The 20,272-nt window shown below is 51.7% G+C and overlaps 1 protein-coding gene across 9 annotated transcripts in view; it reads left to right on the forward strand.

Moving 5' to 3' along the window:
* The window catches only part of LOC121272902 (CREB-regulated transcription coactivator 2-like), a 238,865-nt gene extending 218,593 nt beyond the window's left edge, over positions 1 to 20,272 (forward strand). For 7 of the 9 annotated variants that reach the window (XM_041179740.1, XM_041179747.1, XM_041179743.1 and 4 more), the window contains 3 exons: positions 4,197 to 4,283; positions 5,414 to 5,624; positions 5,914 to 6,690. In XM_041179740.1, the coding sequence (XP_041035674.1) occupies positions 4,197 to 4,283; positions 5,414 to 5,624; positions 5,914 to 6,110 (495 nt within the window). In that variant the 3' untranslated portion in view covers positions 6,111 to 6,690. Of the gene's footprint in view, positions 1 to 4,196; positions 4,284 to 5,413; positions 5,625 to 5,913; positions 6,691 to 19,497 lie in introns of those variants that run through there. The other 2 variants (XM_041179748.1, XM_041179745.1) reach the window with 2 other exon arrangements.

Below are 20,272 nucleotides of genomic sequence, written 5' to 3' on the forward strand. Positions count from 1 at the left end.
CCCTCTCTCTCTCTCCCCCCACCCTCTCTCTAACCCCCCCCACCCTCTCTCTCTCCCCCCCACCCTCTCTCTCTCCCCCCCACCCCTCTCTCTCTCCCCCCCACCCTCTCTCTCTCCCCCCCACCCTCTCTCTCTCCCCCCCACCCTCTCTCTCTCTCCCCCCCCACCCTCTCTCTCCCCCCCCCACCCTCTCTCTCTCCCCCCCCACCCTCTCTCTAACCCCCCCACCCTCTCTCTAACCCCCCCACCCTCTCTCTCTCCCCCCCACCCTCTCTCTCTCCCCCCCACCCTCTCTCTATCCCCCCCCCCACCCTCTCTCTCTTTATCCCCCCCACCCTCTCTCTCTAACCCCCCCACCCTCTCTCTCTAATCCCCCCACCCTCTCTCTCTAATCCCCCCACCCTCTCTCTCTAACCCCCCCACCCTCTCTCTCTAACCCCCCCACCCTCTCTCTCTAACCCCCCCACCCTCTCTCTCTAACCCCCCCACCCTCTCTCTCTAACCCCCCCACCCTCTCTCTCTCTCCCCCCATCCTCTCTCTCTCCCCCCCACCCTCTCTCTCTCTCCCCCCCCACCCTCTCTCTCTAACCCCCCACCCTCTCTCTAACCCCCCCCACCCTCTCTCTCTCCCCCCCACCCTCTCTCTCTAACCCCCCCACCCTCTCTCTCTAACCCCCCCACCCTCTCTCTCTAACCCCCCCCACCCTCTCTCTCTCTCCCCCCACCCTCTCTCTCTCCCCCCCCCACCCTCTCTCTCTCTCCCCCCCACCCTCTCTCTCTAATCCCCCCACCCTCTCTCTAACCCCCCCCACCCTCTCTCTCTCCCCCCCCCACCCTCTCTCTCTCCCCCCCCACCCTCTCTCTCTCTCCCCCCCCACCCTCTCTCTCTAACCCCCCACCCTCTCTCTAACCCCCCCCACCCTCTCTCTAACCCCCCCCACCCTCTCTCTCTCCCCCCCACCCTCTCTCTCTCCCCCCCCCACCCTCTCTCTCTCTCCCCCCCACCCTCTCTCTCTCCCCCCCCCACCCTCTCTCTCTCTCCCCCCACCCTCTCTCTCTAATCCCCCCCCACCCTCTCTCTCTAATCCCCCCACCCTCTCTCTCTTATCCCCCCCACCCTCTCTCTCAACCCCCCCACCCTCTCTCTAACCCCCCCACCCTCTCTCTAACCCCCCCACCCTCTCTCTAACCCCCCCACCCTCTCTCTAACCCCCCCACCCTCTCTCTAACCCCCCCACCCTCTCTCTAACCCCCCCACCCTCTCTCTAACCCCCCCACCCTCTCTCTAACCCCCCCACCCTCTCTCTAACCCCCCCACCCTCTCTCTAACCCCCCCACCCTCTCTCTAACCCCCCCCACCCTCTCTCTATCCCCCCATCCTCTCCCATTCACCCTCTCTCCCTGCCCCCACTCGCCCCCTCTCCCTGCCCCCACTCGCCCCCTCTCCCTGCCCCCACTCGCCCCCTCTCCCTGCCCCCACTCGCCCCCTCTCCCTGCCCCCACTCGCCCCCTCTCCCTGCCCTCACTCGCCCTCTCTCCCTGCCCCCACTCGCCCCCTCTCCCTGCCCCCACTCTCCCTCTCTCTCTCTTAGACTTAATGACATAGTTCTAAAGAGAGTGCAGGAACAGAGGGACCTGAGGGTTCCTGTGTATAGATCTTTGAAGGTGGCAGGACATAGTAGAGGTTAGTTAGCAAGTATATGGGATCTTGAGCTTCATAAATAGCGGCATTGAGTACCAAAGCAGGGAAGTTATGTTGAACCTGTATAAAGCTCTAGTTAGGCCCCAGTTAGAGTTCTGCATCCAGTTCTGGTCACTATGCTTTGGGAAGGATATGAGGCTCCTTGAGAGGGTGCAGAGGAGATTTACCAGAATGGTCCCAGGGATGGGACATGTTAGCTGGAAGGTTAGGTTGGACAAACTGGAGCAAAGGAGGTTGAGGGGAGATTTGATAGAGGTGAACAAGATTATGACAGGTTTAGATAAGATAGACAAAGAGAAACTGTTCCCATTAGCTGATTAGGGAACATAGATTGAAGGTTTGGATAAGAGATGTGGGGGATGTAAGAACATTTTTACGTGGCAAATGGCGATGATCATGGCTTTGGGGGTAACATATTAACATGGATAGTGGATTGGTTAGCTAACAGGAAATAGAGTAGGCATAAGTGGACCATTTTTGGGTTGGCAAGATGTGAGGAGCGGAGTGCCGCAGGGGTTAGTGCTGCAACCTCAACTGTTTAGAATTTATGACTTGGGTGAAGGGGCTGAATGTGTGGGAGCCAAATTTGCTGATGATGCTAAATTAGGTAGGATAGTAAGTTGTGAAGAGGGCATAAGGAGTCTACAAAGGGAAACAGGTTAAGTGACTGGGCAGAAATTTGGCAGATGGAGTATAATGTGGGAAAGTGTGAACTTGTCCACCTTGGCAGGAAGGATAGAAAAGCAGTATACTATTTAACCAGAGAGAGATTGCAGAACTCAGTGGTGCAGAGAGATCTGGGTGTCATGGTGCATGAGTCGCATAAAGTTGGTATGCAGATTAGGAAGGCAAATGGATTGTTGTTATTTGCTGAAAAGAGAATTGAATAAAAGAGTAGGAATGTTATGCTACAGTTGTATAGGTTATTGGTGAGACCACATCTGGGGTACTGTGTACAGTTTTGGTTGTCTTATTTAAGAAAGGATATAAATTTGTTAGAGGCAGTTCACTGAAGGTTCGCTCGACTGATATCAGGGATTGTTGGGGGCAGGGAGGGGGGCTTATCTTCTGAGGATAGGCTGGATGGGCCGGGCCTGTGTCCATTGGAGTTTAGAAGAATGAGAGGTGATCTTATTGAAACATATAAGATCCTGAAGGGACTTGACAGGGTGGAGGCTGAGAGGATGTTTCCCCTTGTGGGAGAGATTAGAACCAGGGGACGCAGTTTAAAAATAAGGGGTCTCCCTCCCATTTAAGACGGAGATGAGGAGAAGTTTTTTTTTCGAGGTTTGTGAGTCTTTGGAGGCAGGGTCATTGGATATCTTTACGGCAGAGGTAGATAAATTCTTGACTAACAAGGAGTCAAAGGGCATCAGGATAGATGGGGAAGTGGAGTTGAGGCCACATTCAGATCAGCCATGATCTTATGAAATGGTAGAACAGGCTTGAGGGGCCGAATGGCCTACTCCTCCTGATTCATGTGTTCATATCGAGAACTCCCCACCTGCAAGGGCGATGGGAGCGGAGACGATCAATGATTTGAAAAAGGAAATTAAATGGACACTTGAGTGAAATAAACTTGCAGAGCTGTGGGTGTTAAGTGGGAGAATGGGACTAGCTGGATTACTCTCCAGAGAGCTGGCATGGACTAGATGGGCTGATTGGCTATCTTCTGTGGCGTAAAGGCTGGCTTTTGGTGAGACCACACTTGGCATAGTGTGCACAGTTTTGGTCTTCACATCTAAGGAAGGATATACTTGCACTGGAGGCGGTGCAGCCAAGATTCACTAAACTGGTCCCTGGAATGAGGGGACTGTCCAATGATGAGAGGCTGAGTAAATGGAGTCTATATTCTTGTAGAGTTTAGAAGGATGAAAGGTGGTCTTATTGAAACCTACAAGATTCTGAAGGGGTTTGTCAGGGTAGATACCGAGTGTGTGTTTCCACTGGTCGGGGAATCTAGAACACAGAGACACAGTCTCTGGCTAAGGGGCCTATTATTTTGGACTGAGATGAGGAGACATTTCTTCAGGGAGTTGGATTCTTTGGAATTCCCTTGCCCAGGAGGTTGTGGATGTGCAGTTGATGAGCATATTCAAAACCCAGGTTGATAAAAGTTTTGGCCTCTGAGGAAATCAAGGTGTCTGGAGAACAGGCAGGGAAATGGAGTCAGTGCTGATTAGCCACAATCATATTGAATGGTGGAGCGTGCTTGAGAGGCGCTGTGGTGTAGACCTCACTGCTCAGACTTGCTTGGAGGCTGGACTCTGGAGAGAGCAATTCAGGAAGATCCAGAACTTCAGGGCATGGTGCAGGGGCTGTGAAGTGTAAGAGGTACACGAGAGAGAGAGAGAGAGAGATATCCTGGTCTAAATGTGAGAGGCATGTCGACCATACCCTGAACAAGAGATTGGGTTGGTTCTGAGCATTGAGCTTTTTGTCCTCGCTCTGAGCTTCCCAGTGTTAACACTCGACACAAATTATTTCCCCACAGCAAACCTCACTACTCAAAAACCTGTTTGGAGATTCTTTTTTTGAGCAGCAGTTGTCAAGCCGGCAGATGAGTGACCTGTCTCACCAGGTAAGTCACAGCTTCTTCCCCATGCCTGCTCTGCCACCCCTGGATCTGAAACAGATATCTCTCCCTCACCCCTCCCCATCCCCTCCCCTACCTACCACCCCCCTCCACTAACCCCGCCTTCCACCTCCCCTCCTACCACCCGCCCTCCCCATCCACCCTTCCACCCTTCACTGCCCACCTTCTCTCCTGCCCTCCCACCCTCTCCTCTGTGGATCACCTGGGTGTGTGTTAGTGCCAGGTGTACCCATACCTGGGTGTTTGTTAGTGCCAGGTGTACCCGTACCTGGGTGTGTGTTAGTGCCAGGTGTACCCGTACCTGGGTGTGTGTTGGGGCCAGGTGTACCCATACCTGGGTGTGCATTGGGGCCAGGTGTACCCATACCTGGGTGTGCATTGGGGCCAGGTGTACCCATACCTGGGTGTGTGTTAGTGCCAGGTGTACCCGTACCTGGGTGTGTTAGTGCCAGATGTACCTGTACCTGGGTGTGTGTTGGTGCCAGGTGTACCCGTACCTGGGTGTGCGTTGGTGCCAGGTGTACCTGTACCTGGGTGTGCGTTGGTGCCAGGTGTACCCGTACCTGGGTGTGCATTGGTGCCAGGTGTACCCGTACCTGGGTGTGCATTGGTGCCAGGTGTACCCGTACCTGGGTGTGCGTTGGTGCCAGGTGTACCCGTACCTGGGTGTGCGTTGGTGCCAGGTGTACCCGTATCTGGGTGTGTGTTAGTGCCTGGTGTACCCGTACCTGGGTGTGCGTTGGTGCTGGGTGTGCGTTGGTGCCAGGTGTACCCGTACCTGGGTGTGCGTTGGTGCCAGGTGTACCCATACCTGGGTGTGCGTTGGTGCCAGGTGTACCCGTACCTGGGTGTGTGTTAGTGCCAGGTGTACCCGTACCTGGGTGTGCGTTGGGGCCAGGTGTACCCGTACCTGGGTGTGTGTTGGGGCTGGGTGTGCGTTGGTGCCAGGTGTACCCGTACCTGGGTGTGCGTTGGGACCTCTCGCGGTGGGGTGACTGGGGAATTCAAAGGTGAACTGCTCTCCCTGTAGACTGTGAACGCTGTCACCCGAACTGAACAGCCTTGCTGACTCAGATGAGACTGTTAATTGTATAGAGCCTTTCTTTCTTCCTCAGCTCGAGCAGTGCAACTCGCAGACTTTAGCTGGTAATCTACCACTCAACAGCAACATATTCTGTGGAGACACCGGGAACAGCGGTTTCTCACAGGCCGGCACGATGGGTCCAATGGACAGCAGCGATAGTCTCCAGGATCCTCAGCTTCTCAACAAGCAGAACGTGTATTATTCCAATCGAATGGGAACAATTCCCAATATCATCCTCACAGGTACGTGATCCACATGATTCCTACACAGTGAAGCCCTCCCGAACTCCGTGCTAGGCTGAGCCCTTGCACTCTCCCATTGTCCTTTGAGTTGACACTCTGTTCCTTGGTTGAACCTTTTGCCATTGTCCTGCAGCTTGGCCTGTGGCTGAGCTGATCATCTGGTCATGTGAATCCCCTTTCTCAATGGCCACGGCATCTTTCTAATTGGTTATTAGTTTGCTCAGGGAGCTTCATCTCCTTGCCTATGGCACACACTCATTTCACTCCTGTCTCTTTGTCCTTTCCCCAGGCGACTCTCCTCCTGGCTTTTCGAAGGAAATCACCAGCGCTCTGGCTGGTGTCCCGGGCTTCGAGGTGGATTCTCAATACCCATTGGACGATGAGCTCAAGATCGAGCCCCTGACTCTGGATGGACTGAGCATGCTCAGCGACCCTAACCTGACCCTCTTGTCTGACCCCGCGGTGGAGGATTCATTCCGTCTCTAATGGCTAGCGTTGGGAGAGAGAGATGGGAGAGGGTGTGTGGGGAGGAGCCCTCCTTGCCCTTCCCACACCCCCCACTAACCCCACACCCCCCCCCCAACTCCCCCAACCTACCAACCCCAATGCCCGCAGTGATCAAAACAATGAATGAATGGAATGGTTGTGGGCAAAGACACTGTGAGCCAAGTGGACTGAAGTATCAGGACTGTTGAGAGCAAGAGGCTGTGGCGCTAGGTGTTTGATGATTGTTATGTCACTGTGTGCAGACTGCTCCCAGTCTCTCACTGTGCAGTGAGCTGGCTGACCCCCAGGGTGCCTATCGCTGATCTCTGTTACTAATGAGGAGGGCTCTAGGGGGAAGAGATAGAGACACACAAGAAGTGTAAATACTGTGTATTATTAAGCTTATGGTCTGTAGAATTGAACTGACCGCCTAACCTTGAAACAGTAGAGAGAGTCCCTAGGGCGTTTTAGTTCCTTTTTAAAAAGAAGATATTTGTGAATAATTTACCTATTTTACGAAAAGAAGAAATATATTCAATGTTTTAAGCAAAACAAAAAGCGCTTGTGGGGGTCGGTTTGGTGGGAGAGGGAGGGAAGTGGGGGCGGTGAGTGCAGTTACTGCACGGAGCAGATTCTGTGATAGTTCTTTGATAATTAACAATGTGGGATGTCTATAGAGAGGCAGGGAGAAAGAGAGGAAAGACGAGGAATGAGAAAGTGGGGTGGGGAGAGAAGAGGGTCGGGTAGAGGCCATATAGTCAGTGACAGGCTGACGCACCCTGGTCTCTATCCCTCCTTGGCATAGCACTGGCTCATTGACCTGTCCTCCAATGCAGTTTAATTAATGACTAAGGAATGGCAGCAGAGTAGGTATATGCTGCAGGGAGCAGTGGTTCGGTTTCAGACTGAGTTTAATCCTCCATTCCCCCTTCAGCCACTTTGGCCCTGCTGGCTGGAATCCTTCCGAAGATTTTCTGCAAGTGAAGCAGAGGCAGCACATTCAGGCAATTGAATCTTGACACTTCTTTCACAGAAGCCCCCCCCTTCCATCTCTCCCTCCCTTGCCCGAGGATACTGACTCTGAGGGACCACGAGCACCACACTGAATGGTGTGCATGCCCATGCATGTGATCCCAAATTAATGAGTGTCAGCAGGCTGTTTGACCCTGGAGGCCTTCACAGCCAAGCTTCAATCTGCTTCTTCAGCAGCCGACAGCAGCACCCAGCCCTCCCAGACCCCATAGACATCCACACAACCTGGTTTGTTCCTCTCTGGGCACTCAGCGTGGCTGTAACCTCCATTACAGCCCTGAGCTGCAGAGCTGGACTTTCCTCTGGAACATTCCCATTCCAAACCACTGGTCTCAGACAAACACGGCACTGGGAATTAAAACCATTTGTTCAGTCCAGTACTGAATATCATACCTTCCCCTTTCTGCACACATTATGTGATCTGACTGTCCACTCTCGGGATTACAGCATCCCACCCATTCCACGTAAACTGCAACAAAGCCCCAATATAATAGTGAGAAAGTCTGTCGAGCTTAATGCGTGGGGTGCTGGTAAAGAACTGTACTGTACAACACTGGGATACAGTATTGGTGGGGATGGGTCTGTCATTGTACAACACTGGGGTACAGTACTGGTGGGGATGGGTCTGTCACTGTACAACACTGGGGTACAGTACTGGTGGGGATGGGTCTGTTACTGTACAACACTGGGGTACAGTACTGGTGGGGATGGGTCTGTCACTGTATAACACCAGGGTACAGTACTGGCGATGGGTCTGTCACTGTATAACTCTGGGGTACAGTACTGGTGGGGACAGGTCTTTCACTGTGTAACACTGGGGTACAGTACTGGTGGGGACGGGTCTGTCACTGTATAACACTGGGGTACAGTACAGGTGGGGACGGGTCTGTCACTGTATAACACTGGGGTACAGTACTGGTGGGGACGGGTCTGTCACTGTATAACACTGGGGTACAGTACTGGTGGGGATAGCTCTGTCACTGTATAACACTGGGGTACAGTACTGGTGGGGACAGGTCTGTCACTGTATAACACTGGGGTACAGTACTGGTGGGGACAGGTCTGTCACTGTATAAAACTGGGGTAGATTACTGGTGGGGACAGGTCTGTCACTGTGTAACACGGATACAGTACTGGTGGGGATGTGTCTGTCTCTGTGTAACACTGGGGTACAGTACTGGTGGGGACAGGTCTCGCGCCTCCTCGCTCTCTCTCTCTCTCGCCACCTCTCTCTCTTTCTCTCTGTCGCCTCCTCTATCTCTCCCTCGCCCCCCCCTCTCTCTCGCCTCCTCTCTCTTTCTCTCTCTCGCCTCCTCTCTCTTTCTCTCTCTTGCCTCCTCTCTCTCTTTCTCTCTCGCCCCCTCTCTCTCTCTCGCCCCCTCTCGCCTCCTCTCTCTCTCTCGCCTCCTCTCTCTCTCTTGCCTCCTCTCTCTCTCTCGCCTCTCTCTTTCTCTCTCTCTCGCCTCCTCTCTCTCTTTTTCTCTCTCTCTCTCTCACCTCCTCTTTCTCTCTCTCGCCTCTCTCTTTCTCTCTCTCACCTCCTCTCTCTTTCTCTCTTTCGCCTCCTCTCTCTTTCGCCTCCTCTCTCTTTCGCCTCCTCTCTCTCTCACCTCCTCTCTCTCTCTCTCTCTCTCTCTTGCCTCCTCTCTCTCTCTCTCTCTCTCTCTCTCTCTCTTGCCTCCTCTCTCTCTCGCCTCCTCTCTCTCTCTCGCCTCCTCTCTCTCTCGCTTCCTCTCTCTCTCTCTCTCGCCTCCTCTCCCTCTCTCGCCTCCTCTCTCTCTCACCTCCTCTCTCTCTCGCCTCCTCTCTCTCTCGCCTCCTCTCTCTCTCGCCTCCTCTCTCTCTCGCCTCCTCTCTCTCTCGCCTCCTCTCTCCCTCTCTCTCTCTCGCCTCCCCTCTCCCACTTTCTCTCGTGCCTCCTCTCTCTCTCGCCTCCTCTCTCTCGCCTCCTCTCTCTCTCTGTCGCCTCCTCTCTCTCTCGCCTCCTCTCTCTCTCGCCTCCTCTCTCTCTCTCTCTCGCCTCCTCTCTCTCTCTCGCCTCCTCTCTCTCTCTCTCTCTCGCCTCCTCTCTCTCTCTCTCGCCTCCTCTCTCTCTCTCTCTCTCGCCTCCTCTCTCTCTCTCTCTCGACTCCTCTCCCTCTTTCTCTCGCGTCCTCTCTCTCTCTTTCTCTCACCTCCTCTCTCTTTCTCTCTCTTGCCTCCTCTCTCCCTCGCGCCTCCTCTCTCTCTCGCTGTCTCTCTCTCTCTCTCTCTCGCCTCCTCTCTCTCTCCCTCTCTCTCTCGCCTCCTCTCTCTCTCTCGCCTAATCTCTCTCTCCCTCTCTCTCTCTCACCTCTCTCTCTCGCCTCCTCTCTCTCTCCCTCTCTCTCTCTCACCTCTCTCTCTCGCCTTCTCTCTCTCTCTCTCACCTCCTCTCACTCTCTCTCTCGCCTCCTCTCTCTCTCTCGCCTCCTCTCTCTCTCTCGCCTCCTCTCTCTCTCTCGCCTCCTCTCTCTCTCTCGCCTCTCTCTTTCTCTCTCTCTCGCCTCCTCTCTCTCTTTTTCTCTCTCTCTCTCTCACCTCCTCTTTCTCTCTCTCGCCTCTCTCTTTCTCTCTCTCACCTCCTCTCTCTTTCTCTCTTTCGCCTCCTCTCTCTTTCGCCTCCTCTCTCTTTCGCCTCCTCTCTCTTTCGCCTCCTCTCTCTCTCACCTCCTCTCTCTCTCTCTCTCTCTCTCTTGCCTCCTCTCTCTCTCTCTCTCTCTCTCTCTTGCCTCCTCTCTCTCTCGCCTCCTCTCTCTCTCTCGCCTCCTCTCTCTCTCGCTTCCTCTCTCTCTCTCTCTCGCCTCCTCTCCCTCTCTCGCCTCCTCTCTCTCTCGCCTCCTCTCTCTCTCGCCTCCTCTCTCTCTCGCCTCCTCTCTCTCTCGCCTCCTCTCTCTCTCGCCTCCTCTCTCTCTCGCCTCCTCTCTCCCTCTCTCTCTCTCGCCTCCCCTCTCCCACTTTCTCTCGTGCCTCCTCTCTCTCTCGCCTCCTCTCTCTCGCCTCCTCTCTCTCTCTGTCGCCTCCTCTCTCTCTCGCCTCCTCTCTCTCTCGCCTCCTCTCTCTCTCGCCTCCTCTCTCTCTCGCCTCCTCTCTCTCTCTCTCTCGCCTCCTCTCTCTCTCTCTCGCCTCCTCTCTCTCTCTCTCTCTCGCCTCCTCTCTCTCTCTCTCGCCTCCTCTCTCTCTCTCTCTCTCGCCTCCTCTCTCTCTCTCTCTCGACTCCTCTCCCTCTTTCTCTCGCGTCCTCTCTCTCTCTTTCTCTCACCTCCTCTCTCTTTCTCTCTCTTGCCTCCTCTCTCCCTCGCGCCTCCTCTCTCTCTCGCTGTCTCTCTCTCTCTCTCTCTCGCCTCCTCTCTCTCTCCCTCTCTCTCTCGCCTCCTCTCTCTCTCTCGCCTAATCTCTCTCTCCCTCTCTCTCTCTCACCTCTCTCTCTCGCCTCCTCTCTCTCTCCCTCTCTCTCTCTCACCTCTCTCTCTCGCCTTCTCTCTCTCTCTCTCACCTCCTCTCACTCTCTCTCTCGCCTCCTCTCTCTCTCTCGCCTCCTCTCTCTCTCTCGCCTCCTCTCTCTCTCTCGCCTCCTCTCTCTCTCTCGCCTCCTCTCTCTCTCTCGCCTCCTCTCTCTCTCTCTCGCCTCCTCTCTCTCTCTCGCCTCCTCTCTCTCTCTCGCCTCCTCTCTCTCGCCTCCTCTCTCTCTCTCGCCTCCTCTCTCTCTCTCGCCTCCTCTCTCTCTCTCGCCTCCTCTCTCTCTCTCGCCTCCTCTCTCTCTCTCGCCTCCTCTCTCTCTCTCTCGCCTCTTCTCTCTCTCTAGCCTCCTCTCTCTCTCTCTCTCTCGCCTCCTCTCACTCTCTCTCTCTCTCTCTCTCTCTCTTGCCTCCTCTCTCTCTCTCTCTCTCTCTCTCTCTCTCTCTCTCTCTCTCTCTCTCTCTCTCTCTCTCTCTCTCTCTCTCTGTCTCTTGCCTCCTCTGTCTTCTTCTCTCCCATGGTCTGTCTCCTGAACTTGTGCTTTGGACTCTACAGTGACCAGCATTATGGAATGTGTGCTACTGCAGCCTTGTCCTGGTAGAGCTGTGTACCAAAGGCTGTAGTCTGTGCTGACATGGGGAGGGGACAGTCTTGATTGTGTACATACTGTAGATAGTGTAACATAGGAAAGAAAGCAGATTAATATGTTCTATGAGCTATGCAATGTGTCTTTGCGCTGTTTCTGAGGATGAGGGGCTGGTTACTTACTGTGATGTGTTTAGTGATCCTTTCAAGAAGTGCCTCATTGGCCATTTCCTCCCTGCTTCGTTCAATCAGTAGAAAGCAGTCGGCTTACGCTAAACAACTCAGCTCTGAGCTCCTCCTGTCTGTGAGTTAACAGTGAATATCCCAGCTCCTACTGACTGTGAGTTAACAGTGAATATCCCAGCTCCTCCTGACTGTGAGTTAACAGTGAATATCCCAGTTCCTCCTGTCTGTGAGTTAACTGAATGTCCCAGCTCCTCCTGACTGTGAGTTAACAGTGAATATTCCAGCTCCTCCTGTCTGTGAGTTAACAGTGAATATCCCAGCTCCTCCTGTCTGTGAGTTAACAGTGAATATCCCAGCTCCTCCTGACTGTGAGTTAACAGTGAATATCCCAGTTCCTCCTGACTGTGAGTTAACTGAATGTCCCAGCTCCTCCTGACTGTGAGTTAACAGTGAATATCCCAGCTCCTCCTGTCTGTGAGTTAACAGTGAATATCCCAACTCCTCCTGTCTGTGAGTTAACAGTGAATATCCCAACTCCTCCTGACTGTGAGTTAACGGTGAATATCCCAGCTCCTCCTGACTGTGAGTTAACAGTGAATATCCCAACTCCTCCTGACTGTGAGTTAACTGAATGTCCCAGCTCCTCCTGACTGAGTTAACAGTGAATATCCCAGCTCCTCCTGACTGTGAGTTAACAGTGAATATCCCAGCTCCTCCTGTCTGTGAGTTAACAGTGAATATCCCAGCTCCTCCTGACTGTGAGTTAACAGTGAATATCCCAGCTCCTCCTGACTGTGAGTTAACAGTGAATATCCCAGCTCCTCCTGACTGTGAGTTAACAGTGAATATCCCAGTTCCTCCTGTCTGTGAGTTAACTGAATGTCCCAGCTCCTCCTGACTGTGAGTTAACAGTGAATATTCCAGCTCCTCCTGTCTGTGAGTTAACAGTGAATATCCCAGCTCCTCCTGACTGTGAGTTAACAGTGAATATCCCAGTTCCTCCTGTCTGTGAGTTAACTGAATGTCCCAGCTCCTCCTGTCTGTGAGTTAACAGTGAATATCCCAGCTCCTCCTGACTGTGAGTTAACTGAATGTCCCAGCTCCTCCTGACTGTGAGTTAACAGTGAATATCCCAGCTCCTCCTGTCTGTGAGTTAACAGTGAATATCCCAACTCCTCCTGTCTGTGAGTTAACAGTGAATATCCCAGCTCCTCCTGTCTGTGAGTTAACAGTGAATATCCCAACTCCTCCTGACTGTGAGTTAACAGTGGATATCCCAGTTCCTCCTGTCTGTGAGTTAACAGTGAATATCCCAACTCCTCCTGACTGTGAGTTAACGGTGAATATCCCAGCTCCTCCTGACTGTGAGTTAACAGTGAATATCCCAACTCCTCCTGACTGTGAGTTAACTGAATGTCCCAGCTCCTCCTGACTGAGTTAACAGTGAATATCCCAGCTCCTCCTGACTGTGAGTTAACAGTGGATATCCCAGCTCCTCCTGTCTGTGAGTGAACAGTGAGGATCCCAGCTCCTCCTGTCTGTGAGTTAACAGTGAATATCCCAGCTCCTCCTGACTGTGAGTTAACAGTGAATGTCCCAGCTCCTCCTGTCAGTGAGTTAACAGTGAATATTCCAGCTCCTCCTGACTGTGCGTTAACAGTGAATATTCCAGCTCCTCCTGTCAGTGAGTTAACAGTGAATATTCCAGCTCCTCCTGTCTGTGAGTTAAGAGTGAATATTCCAGCTCCTCCTGACTGTGAGTTAACATTGAATATCCCAGCTCTTCCTGTCTGTGAGTTAACAGTGAATATCCCAGCTCTTCCTGTCTATGAGTTAAGTGAATATCCCAGCTCCTCCTGTCTGTGAGTTAACAGTGAGGGTCCCAGCTCTTCCTGTCTGTGAGTTTACAGTGAATATCCCAGCTCCTCCTGTTTGTGAGTTAACAGTGAATATCCCAGCTCCTCCTGACTGTGAGTTAACAGTGAATGTCCCAGCTCCTCCTGACTGTGAGTTAACAGTGAATGTCCCAGCTCCTCCTGTCTGTGAGTTAACAGTGAATATCCCAGCTCCTCCTGACTGTGAGTTAATAGTGAGGATCCCAGCACCTCCTGTCTGTGAGTTAACTGTGAATATCCCAGCTCCTCCTGTCTGTGAGTTAACAGTGAGTGTCGCAGCTCCTCCTGACTGTGAGTCAACAGTGAATATCCCAGCTCCTCCTGTCTGTGAGTTAACAGTGAATATCCCAACTCCTCCTGACTGTGAGTAAAGAGTGAATATTCCAGCTCCTCCTGACTGTGAGTTAACATTGAATATCCCAGCTCCTACTGTCTGTGAGTTAACAGTGAATATCCCAGCTCCTCCTGTCTGTGAGTTAACATTGAATATCCCAGCTCCTCCTGTCTGTGAGTTAACAGGGAGGATCCCAGCTCCTCCTGTCTGTGAGTTAACAGTGAATATCCCACGTCCTCCTGTCTGTGAGTGAACTGTGAATATCCCAGCTCCTCCTGTCTGTGAGTTAACAGTGAGTGTCCCAGCTCCTCCTGACTGTGAGTTAACAGTGAATATCCCAGCTCCTCCTGACGGTGAGTTAATAATGAGGATCCCAGCACCTTCTGTTTGTGAGTTAACAGTGAATATTACAGCTCCTCCTGACTGTGAGTTAACCGTGAATATCCCAGATCCTCCTGACTGTGAGTTAACAGTGAATATCCCAACTCCTCCTGTTTGTGAGTTAACAGTGAATATCCCAGCTCCTCCTGACTGTGAGTTAATAGTGAGGATCCCAGCACCTCCTGTCTGTGAGTTAACAGTGTATATCCCAGCTCCTCCTGACTGTGAGTTGACAGTGAATATCCCAGCTCCTCCTGACTGTGAGTTAACAGTGAATATCCCAGCTCCTCCTGACTGTGAGTTAACAGTGAATATCCCAACTCCTCCTTTCTGTGAGTTAACAGTGAGGATCCCAGCTCCTCCTGACTGTGTGTTAACTGTGAATATCCCAACTCCTCCTGACTGTGTGCTAACTGAATGTCCCACTCCTACAGACTGTGAGTTAACAGTGAATATCCCAGCTCCTCCTGACTGAGAGTGAACAGTGAATATCCCAGCTCCTCCTGACTGTGAGTTAACAGTGAGGATCCCAGCTCCTCCTGACTGTGAGTTAACAGTGAGGATCCCAGCTCCTCCTGAATTTGTGTTAACAGTGAGTATCCCAGCTCCTCCTGACTTTGTGTTAACAGTGAGTATCCCAGCTCCTCCTGACTGTGAGTTAACAGTGAGGAACCCAGGTCCTCCTGACTTTGTGTTAACAGTGAGTATCCCAGCTCCTCCTGACTGTGAGTTAACAGTGAGGAACCCAGGTCCTCCTGACTTTGTGTTAACAGTGAGTATCCCAGCTCCTCCTGACTTTGTGTTAACAGTGAGTATCCCAGCTCCTCCTGACTGTGAGTTAACAGTGAGGATCCCAGCTCCTCCTGACTTTGTGTTAACAGTGAGTATCCCAGCTCCTCCTGACTGTGAGTTAACAGTGAGGAACCCAGGTCCTCCTGACTGTGAGTTAACAGTGAATATCCCAGCTCCTCCTGTCTGTGAGTTAATAGTGAGGCTCCCAACTGCTCCTGTCTGTGAGTTAAGTGAATATCCCAGCTCTACCTGACTGTGAGTTAACAGTGAATATCCCAGCTCCTCCTGTCTGTGATTTAACCGTGAATATCCCAGCTCCTCCTGACTGTGTGTTAACTGAATGTCCCCGCTCCTCCTGTCTGTGAGTTAAACGTGACGATCCCAGCTCCTCCTGTCTGTGAGTTAACAGTGAATATCCCAGCTCCCCGCGTCTGTGAGTTAACAGTGAATATCCCAGCTCCTCCTGACTGTGTGTTAACTGAATGTCCCCGCTCCTCCTGTCTGTGAGTTAAACGTGACGATCCCAGCTCCTCCTGTCTGTGAGTTAACAGTGAATATCCCAGCTCCCCGCGTCTGTGAGTTAACAGTGAATATCCCAGCTCCTCCTGTCTGTGAGTTAACAGTGAATATCCCAGCTCCTCCTGTCTGTGAGTTAACAGTGAGTGTCCCAGCTCCTCCTGACTGTGAGTTAACATTGAGTGTCCCAGCTCCTCCTGTCTGTGAGTTAACAGTGAGGATCCCAGCTCCTCCTGACTGTGTTAACCGTGAATATCCCAGCTCCTCCTGACTTTGAGTTAATAGTGAATATCCCAACTCCTCCTGACTGTGAGTTAACAGTGAATATCCCAACTCCTCCTGTCTGTGAGTTAACAGTGAATATCCCAGCTCCTCCTGTCTGTGAGTTATCAGTGAATATCCCAGCTCCTCCTCTCTGTGAGTTAATAGTGAAGATCCCAGCTCCTCCTGACTGTGAGTTAACAGTGAGGAACCCAGCTCCTCCTGTCTGTGAGTTATCAGTGAATATCCCAACTCCTCCTGACTGTGAGTTAACAGTGAGGATCCCAGCTCCTCCTGACTTTGTGTTAACAGTGAGTATCATAGCTCCTCCTGACTGTGAGTTAACAGTGAGGAACCCAGGTCCTCCTGTCTGTGAGTTAACAGTGAATATCCCAGCTTCTCTTGTCTGTGAGTTAACAGTGAGGCTCCCAACTGCTCCCGTCTGTGTGTTAACAGTGAATATCCCAGCTCCTCCTCTCTGTGAGTTAACAGTGAGGATCCCAGCTCCTCCTGACTGTGAGTTAACAGTGAGGAACCCAGATCCTCCTGACTGTGAGTTATCAGTGAGGATCCCAGCTCCTCCTGACTTTGTGTTAACAGTGAGTATCCCAGCTCCTCCTGACTGTGAGTTAACAGTGAGGAACCCAGGTCCTCCTGTCTGTGAGTTAACAGTGAATATCCCAGCTTCTCTTGTCTGTGAGTTAACAGTGAGGCTCCCAACTGCTCCTGTCTGTGAGTTCACAGTGAATATCCCAACTCCTCCTGTCTGTGAGTTAACAGTGACCCAGCTCCTCCTGTCTGTGAGTTAACAGTGAATATCCCAGCTCCTCCTGTCTGTGAGTTAACAGTGAATATCCCAGCTCATCCTGTCTGTGAGTTAACAGTGAATATCCCAGCTCCTCCTGACTGTGAGTTCACAGTGAGGATCCCAGCTCCTCCTGTCTGTGAGTTAACAGTGAATATCCCAGCTCATCCTGTCTGTGAGTTAACAGTGTATATCCCAGCTCCTCCTGACTGTGAGTTCACAGTGAGGATCCCAGCTCCTCCTGACTGTGAGTTAACAGTGAATATCCCAGCTCCTCCTGTCTGTGAGTTCACAGTGAATGTCCCAACTCCTCCTGACTGTGAGTTAACAGTGAATATCCCAGCTCCTCCTATCTGTGAGTTAACAGTGAGGATCCCAGCTCCTCCTGACTGTGAGTTAACAGTGAGGATCCCAGCTCCTCCTGTCTGTGAGTTAACAGTGAATATCCCAGCTCCTCCTGTCTGTGAGTGAACTGTGAATATCCCTGCTCCTCCTGTCTGTGAGTTAACAGTGACCCAGCTCCTCCTGTCTGTGAGTTAACAGTGAATATCCCAGCTCCTCCTGTCTGTGAGTTAACAGTGAATATCCCAGCTCCTCCTATCTGTGAGTTAACAGTGAGGATCCCAGCTCCTCCTGACTGTGAGTTAACAGTGAGGATCCCAGCTCCTATCGACTGTGAGTTAACAGTGAATATCCCAGCTCCTCCTGACTGTGAGTTAACAGTGAATATCCCAGCTGCTCCTATCTGTGTGTTAACAGTGAGGATCCCAGCTCCTCCTGTCTGTGAGTTAACAGTGAATATCCCAGCTCCTCCTGACTGTGAGTTAACAGTGAGGGTCCCAGCTCCTCCTGACTGTAACTACTGTCTCATTGTGGCTGACTAGGCCAGCAGTACTTCAGCTGAGGGATTGTTTTCTGTGTGGTATCCCAGACAATGAATGTACCTGTGAAGCCTGCTGTCAGTGCCTTATACACCATTTCACACAGACGCCAACACAGGCAGGCAGACTGACACTTAGGGACAGACACACTCTCCGTCCCCTCTCTCTCACCTTAGTGAGGCTCATTTGATAGTGACAAGAGTAGGAGCCCTGACTGATCTGTTTCTACCTACAACATCCTTGGAGGCTCAGCAGATTGCTTGCTTTGTATTCCCACTGTGGCCTGTTGTGTTCCACCAGGGACCTTGCTGTGAAGCCCCAAGCTGTTCCACTGTGTTCAGGACAGACCCAAACCCCCTTCCATCCCCAACAACCTGGCACTGTCTCATACTCGGAAGTTGTTGGATTCTCTCATCACAAACCCTCTCTTCCTCTCCCTCTCTCTCTCTCTCTCTCTCTCTCTTCTACTCTCTCTCCCCACCCTCTCTCCCCCTCTCTCTCTCCCTTCCCTCCCCCTCTCTCTCTTCTCCCCCCCCCCCCCTCCCCCACCCCCCTCTCTGGCCCCCTTTCTCTGTCTCTGCCCCCCCCCACACCTCTCCCTGCTCCCTTCTCTATTTATTGGTGCCCCCTTCCCAGTCTTGCTGCAGTCCCATCTCTTACTGCCCCCTCTCTGTTTATCTGCTGTTCTCTCCAGTTGCAGCGACTGCCCCTCTTTTCAGAATTCACCACCTAAGTCACCCCAGTAAATATCGAGGTATACAAAGTCGTTACTAAATGTTTCACAGCTTTCTCTGTCTGACATTTTGAACAATTTGCTGTGCTCTGCAGTGCCTTTGTGCTATGTAGCCTGTGTTCCTTATGTGCATATGAGTGAGAGGCATAGAGAGAGAGAGAGAGAGAGAGACACCGTGGGATTAGGCTTCGACTCAGTGCAGTTGTCTAACCTTTCAGCTATCTTGACTCACCCAGTCCTGGCTGCCTGGGTGAGGTGGCTGGACAATGGCTGTGAAGACTGGCACCTCCAGGAGAGGAGCACACTGGATTGAGTGCCTGTGCATCTTGCACAGGGAGCCATGGAGTTGGGTAGGGAGAATGGGGAGGCGTTTGTTTAAAAAGAAGTGGACAGCTGACTAAGCAAACTTTTTCATAACCATGTGATCTGACTTCACACTTCCTTTATTGTTACCTTGCACCCTGAACCTTGAAAGCTGCAATTCTGTCAACATGTGATGTATTTGGTTTTGAAGAGCTGGATTTTAGTGTGGAGAGATCACTGTTCCTGACAAGCAGGCTGAAAGATGCAGGGGACCCGCTTGAGGTGGGTGGTGGAGGGGAGCAATGTAACCGAGGGCTGATTACCACCTCCAAAAAGCTTAGCTGAGGGGAGGCAACCTGAGCCACATTCAACCCAACCTCCAACTTTTACCTGTTAGTAAAAAGCTGTCACTAGCACATGCTGATTCTGCCACTAGATGTCCCTAGTGTTCTCTGTAAATACTTTCCTTCAGAGAACTCTGACAATGTCTAATGCTGGCACAGATGGACTGCAGGATGGGTAGCCCTTTTGGGGGAAGCTTGATTCCAGTATTTTCTCACTGATGCTCCAACTCGCTGAATCGGTCATCATATCTTGACTGATCTTCTGGTGAATGGTGGACGCTGGCAGATCGACAGTCCATCTGCTGACACCTTTGGCTCCAGGGAGATCATGACCTTGGGGCAGGGTTGTGGCTCGGTGGGGTGGGCCTGGGTTTTAGCCTGTTTCACCTGCCTCACCCCAGCCCACAGAGTGAAGCGAGGCTCGAGAAACACACCCTTTGTTCCAAACCCTAACCATTCCACTCCTTCCTCAATGGCTGCAAAGCATTGAGGCTTCATTGTGACCCGGAGGTTGGGAATGATGTATCCTCGGGGGCCGGGTTCACAGTCTCATCCCCATCATAATTCCCTCAGCTCTGGTCAGTGTATAGCGACTTAACAAGGAGTAAGAATATACTGAGGTCACTACACCATGGATGAACGAGATTCTATGTGTGCGGTTTAAGAATGTGCTGTCACGAGATTTGTAGCTATACTCATCTGTCTGATGGTTCTCTTTTTTTGTATAACTTTTTTAAAAGATTATTTTTTTGTTAACATTACTGTTACATGTTTTAAAAAGATTACAGCAAATTTACATTTTGTTATCCTCTCATTCCTTCAACTGTATTTGGAAAGACGGGAGTTCATTCGTGTCTTCCAGCTCAAATATTTCAACACATTCCATCTACAACCCAGCATGGCTGCTGTTAGTGTGTGTGGCAGTCACTTTGGAGACAGCAAGATCCCACAAGCAACATGGAGATGAATGACCATTTAAAAGTATTGGTTGACCAGCAAATCATTCCTTAGATCGTGCTGTGAGGGAGCAGTTCAGCTGGCAAAACGGATGCAACCTTGATGGAACATTTTGCTCCAAATGTCAAAAAATAGCTGTGGACGCCCCCGCCCCCCCAGTCGAGACTGCAGGAGCCCGGAGAATGCTTGGGATTTTTTTAAGGTTCCTGCTTCAAGGAATGTTTAGAGGGGGATGTAGAAGAATCTACATTGGGTCCTTTGTTCGTGTGGATTCGCAACTCAAAAGCTAGCCAGTAGAGCTGTTTGTTCCAGCCATTTTGATCTGTGCTGTAGTACTCGCTGCTGTCGGTGTCAGTCGGCCTAGTGTTCTCACAAGTCTCCCCGTCATTGTCTGACAAGGAAAACCTCCTCTGGTTCTGTGAGGAGTTGATCTCATAGCTACGAGGCACAGTAGTAACATGTTAGCCCATTGAGTGAGGTGATCTGTACATAACTTGTCCAACATTGTTTTTAAATTTCTGTTCTCTCTTTCCACTGCTGCAGAAGAACGTGGCTGGTGACTGATGTGAAATTTGTGTGTAACCTCCAATATTTTTGGCATCTGAGTGAAAATTTCTCTGGTGAAATGTGACCCTTGTTCACTATCTACCTGCAATGGTAGTCTCCACCTACAGATTACC

Source organism: Carcharodon carcharias, chromosome 36, assembly GCF_017639515.1.
Source record: "Carcharodon carcharias isolate sCarCar2 chromosome 36, sCarCar2.pri, whole genome shotgun sequence".
In the NCBI taxonomy this organism is placed as follows: Eukaryota; Metazoa; Chordata; class Chondrichthyes; order Lamniformes; family Lamnidae; genus Carcharodon; species Carcharodon carcharias.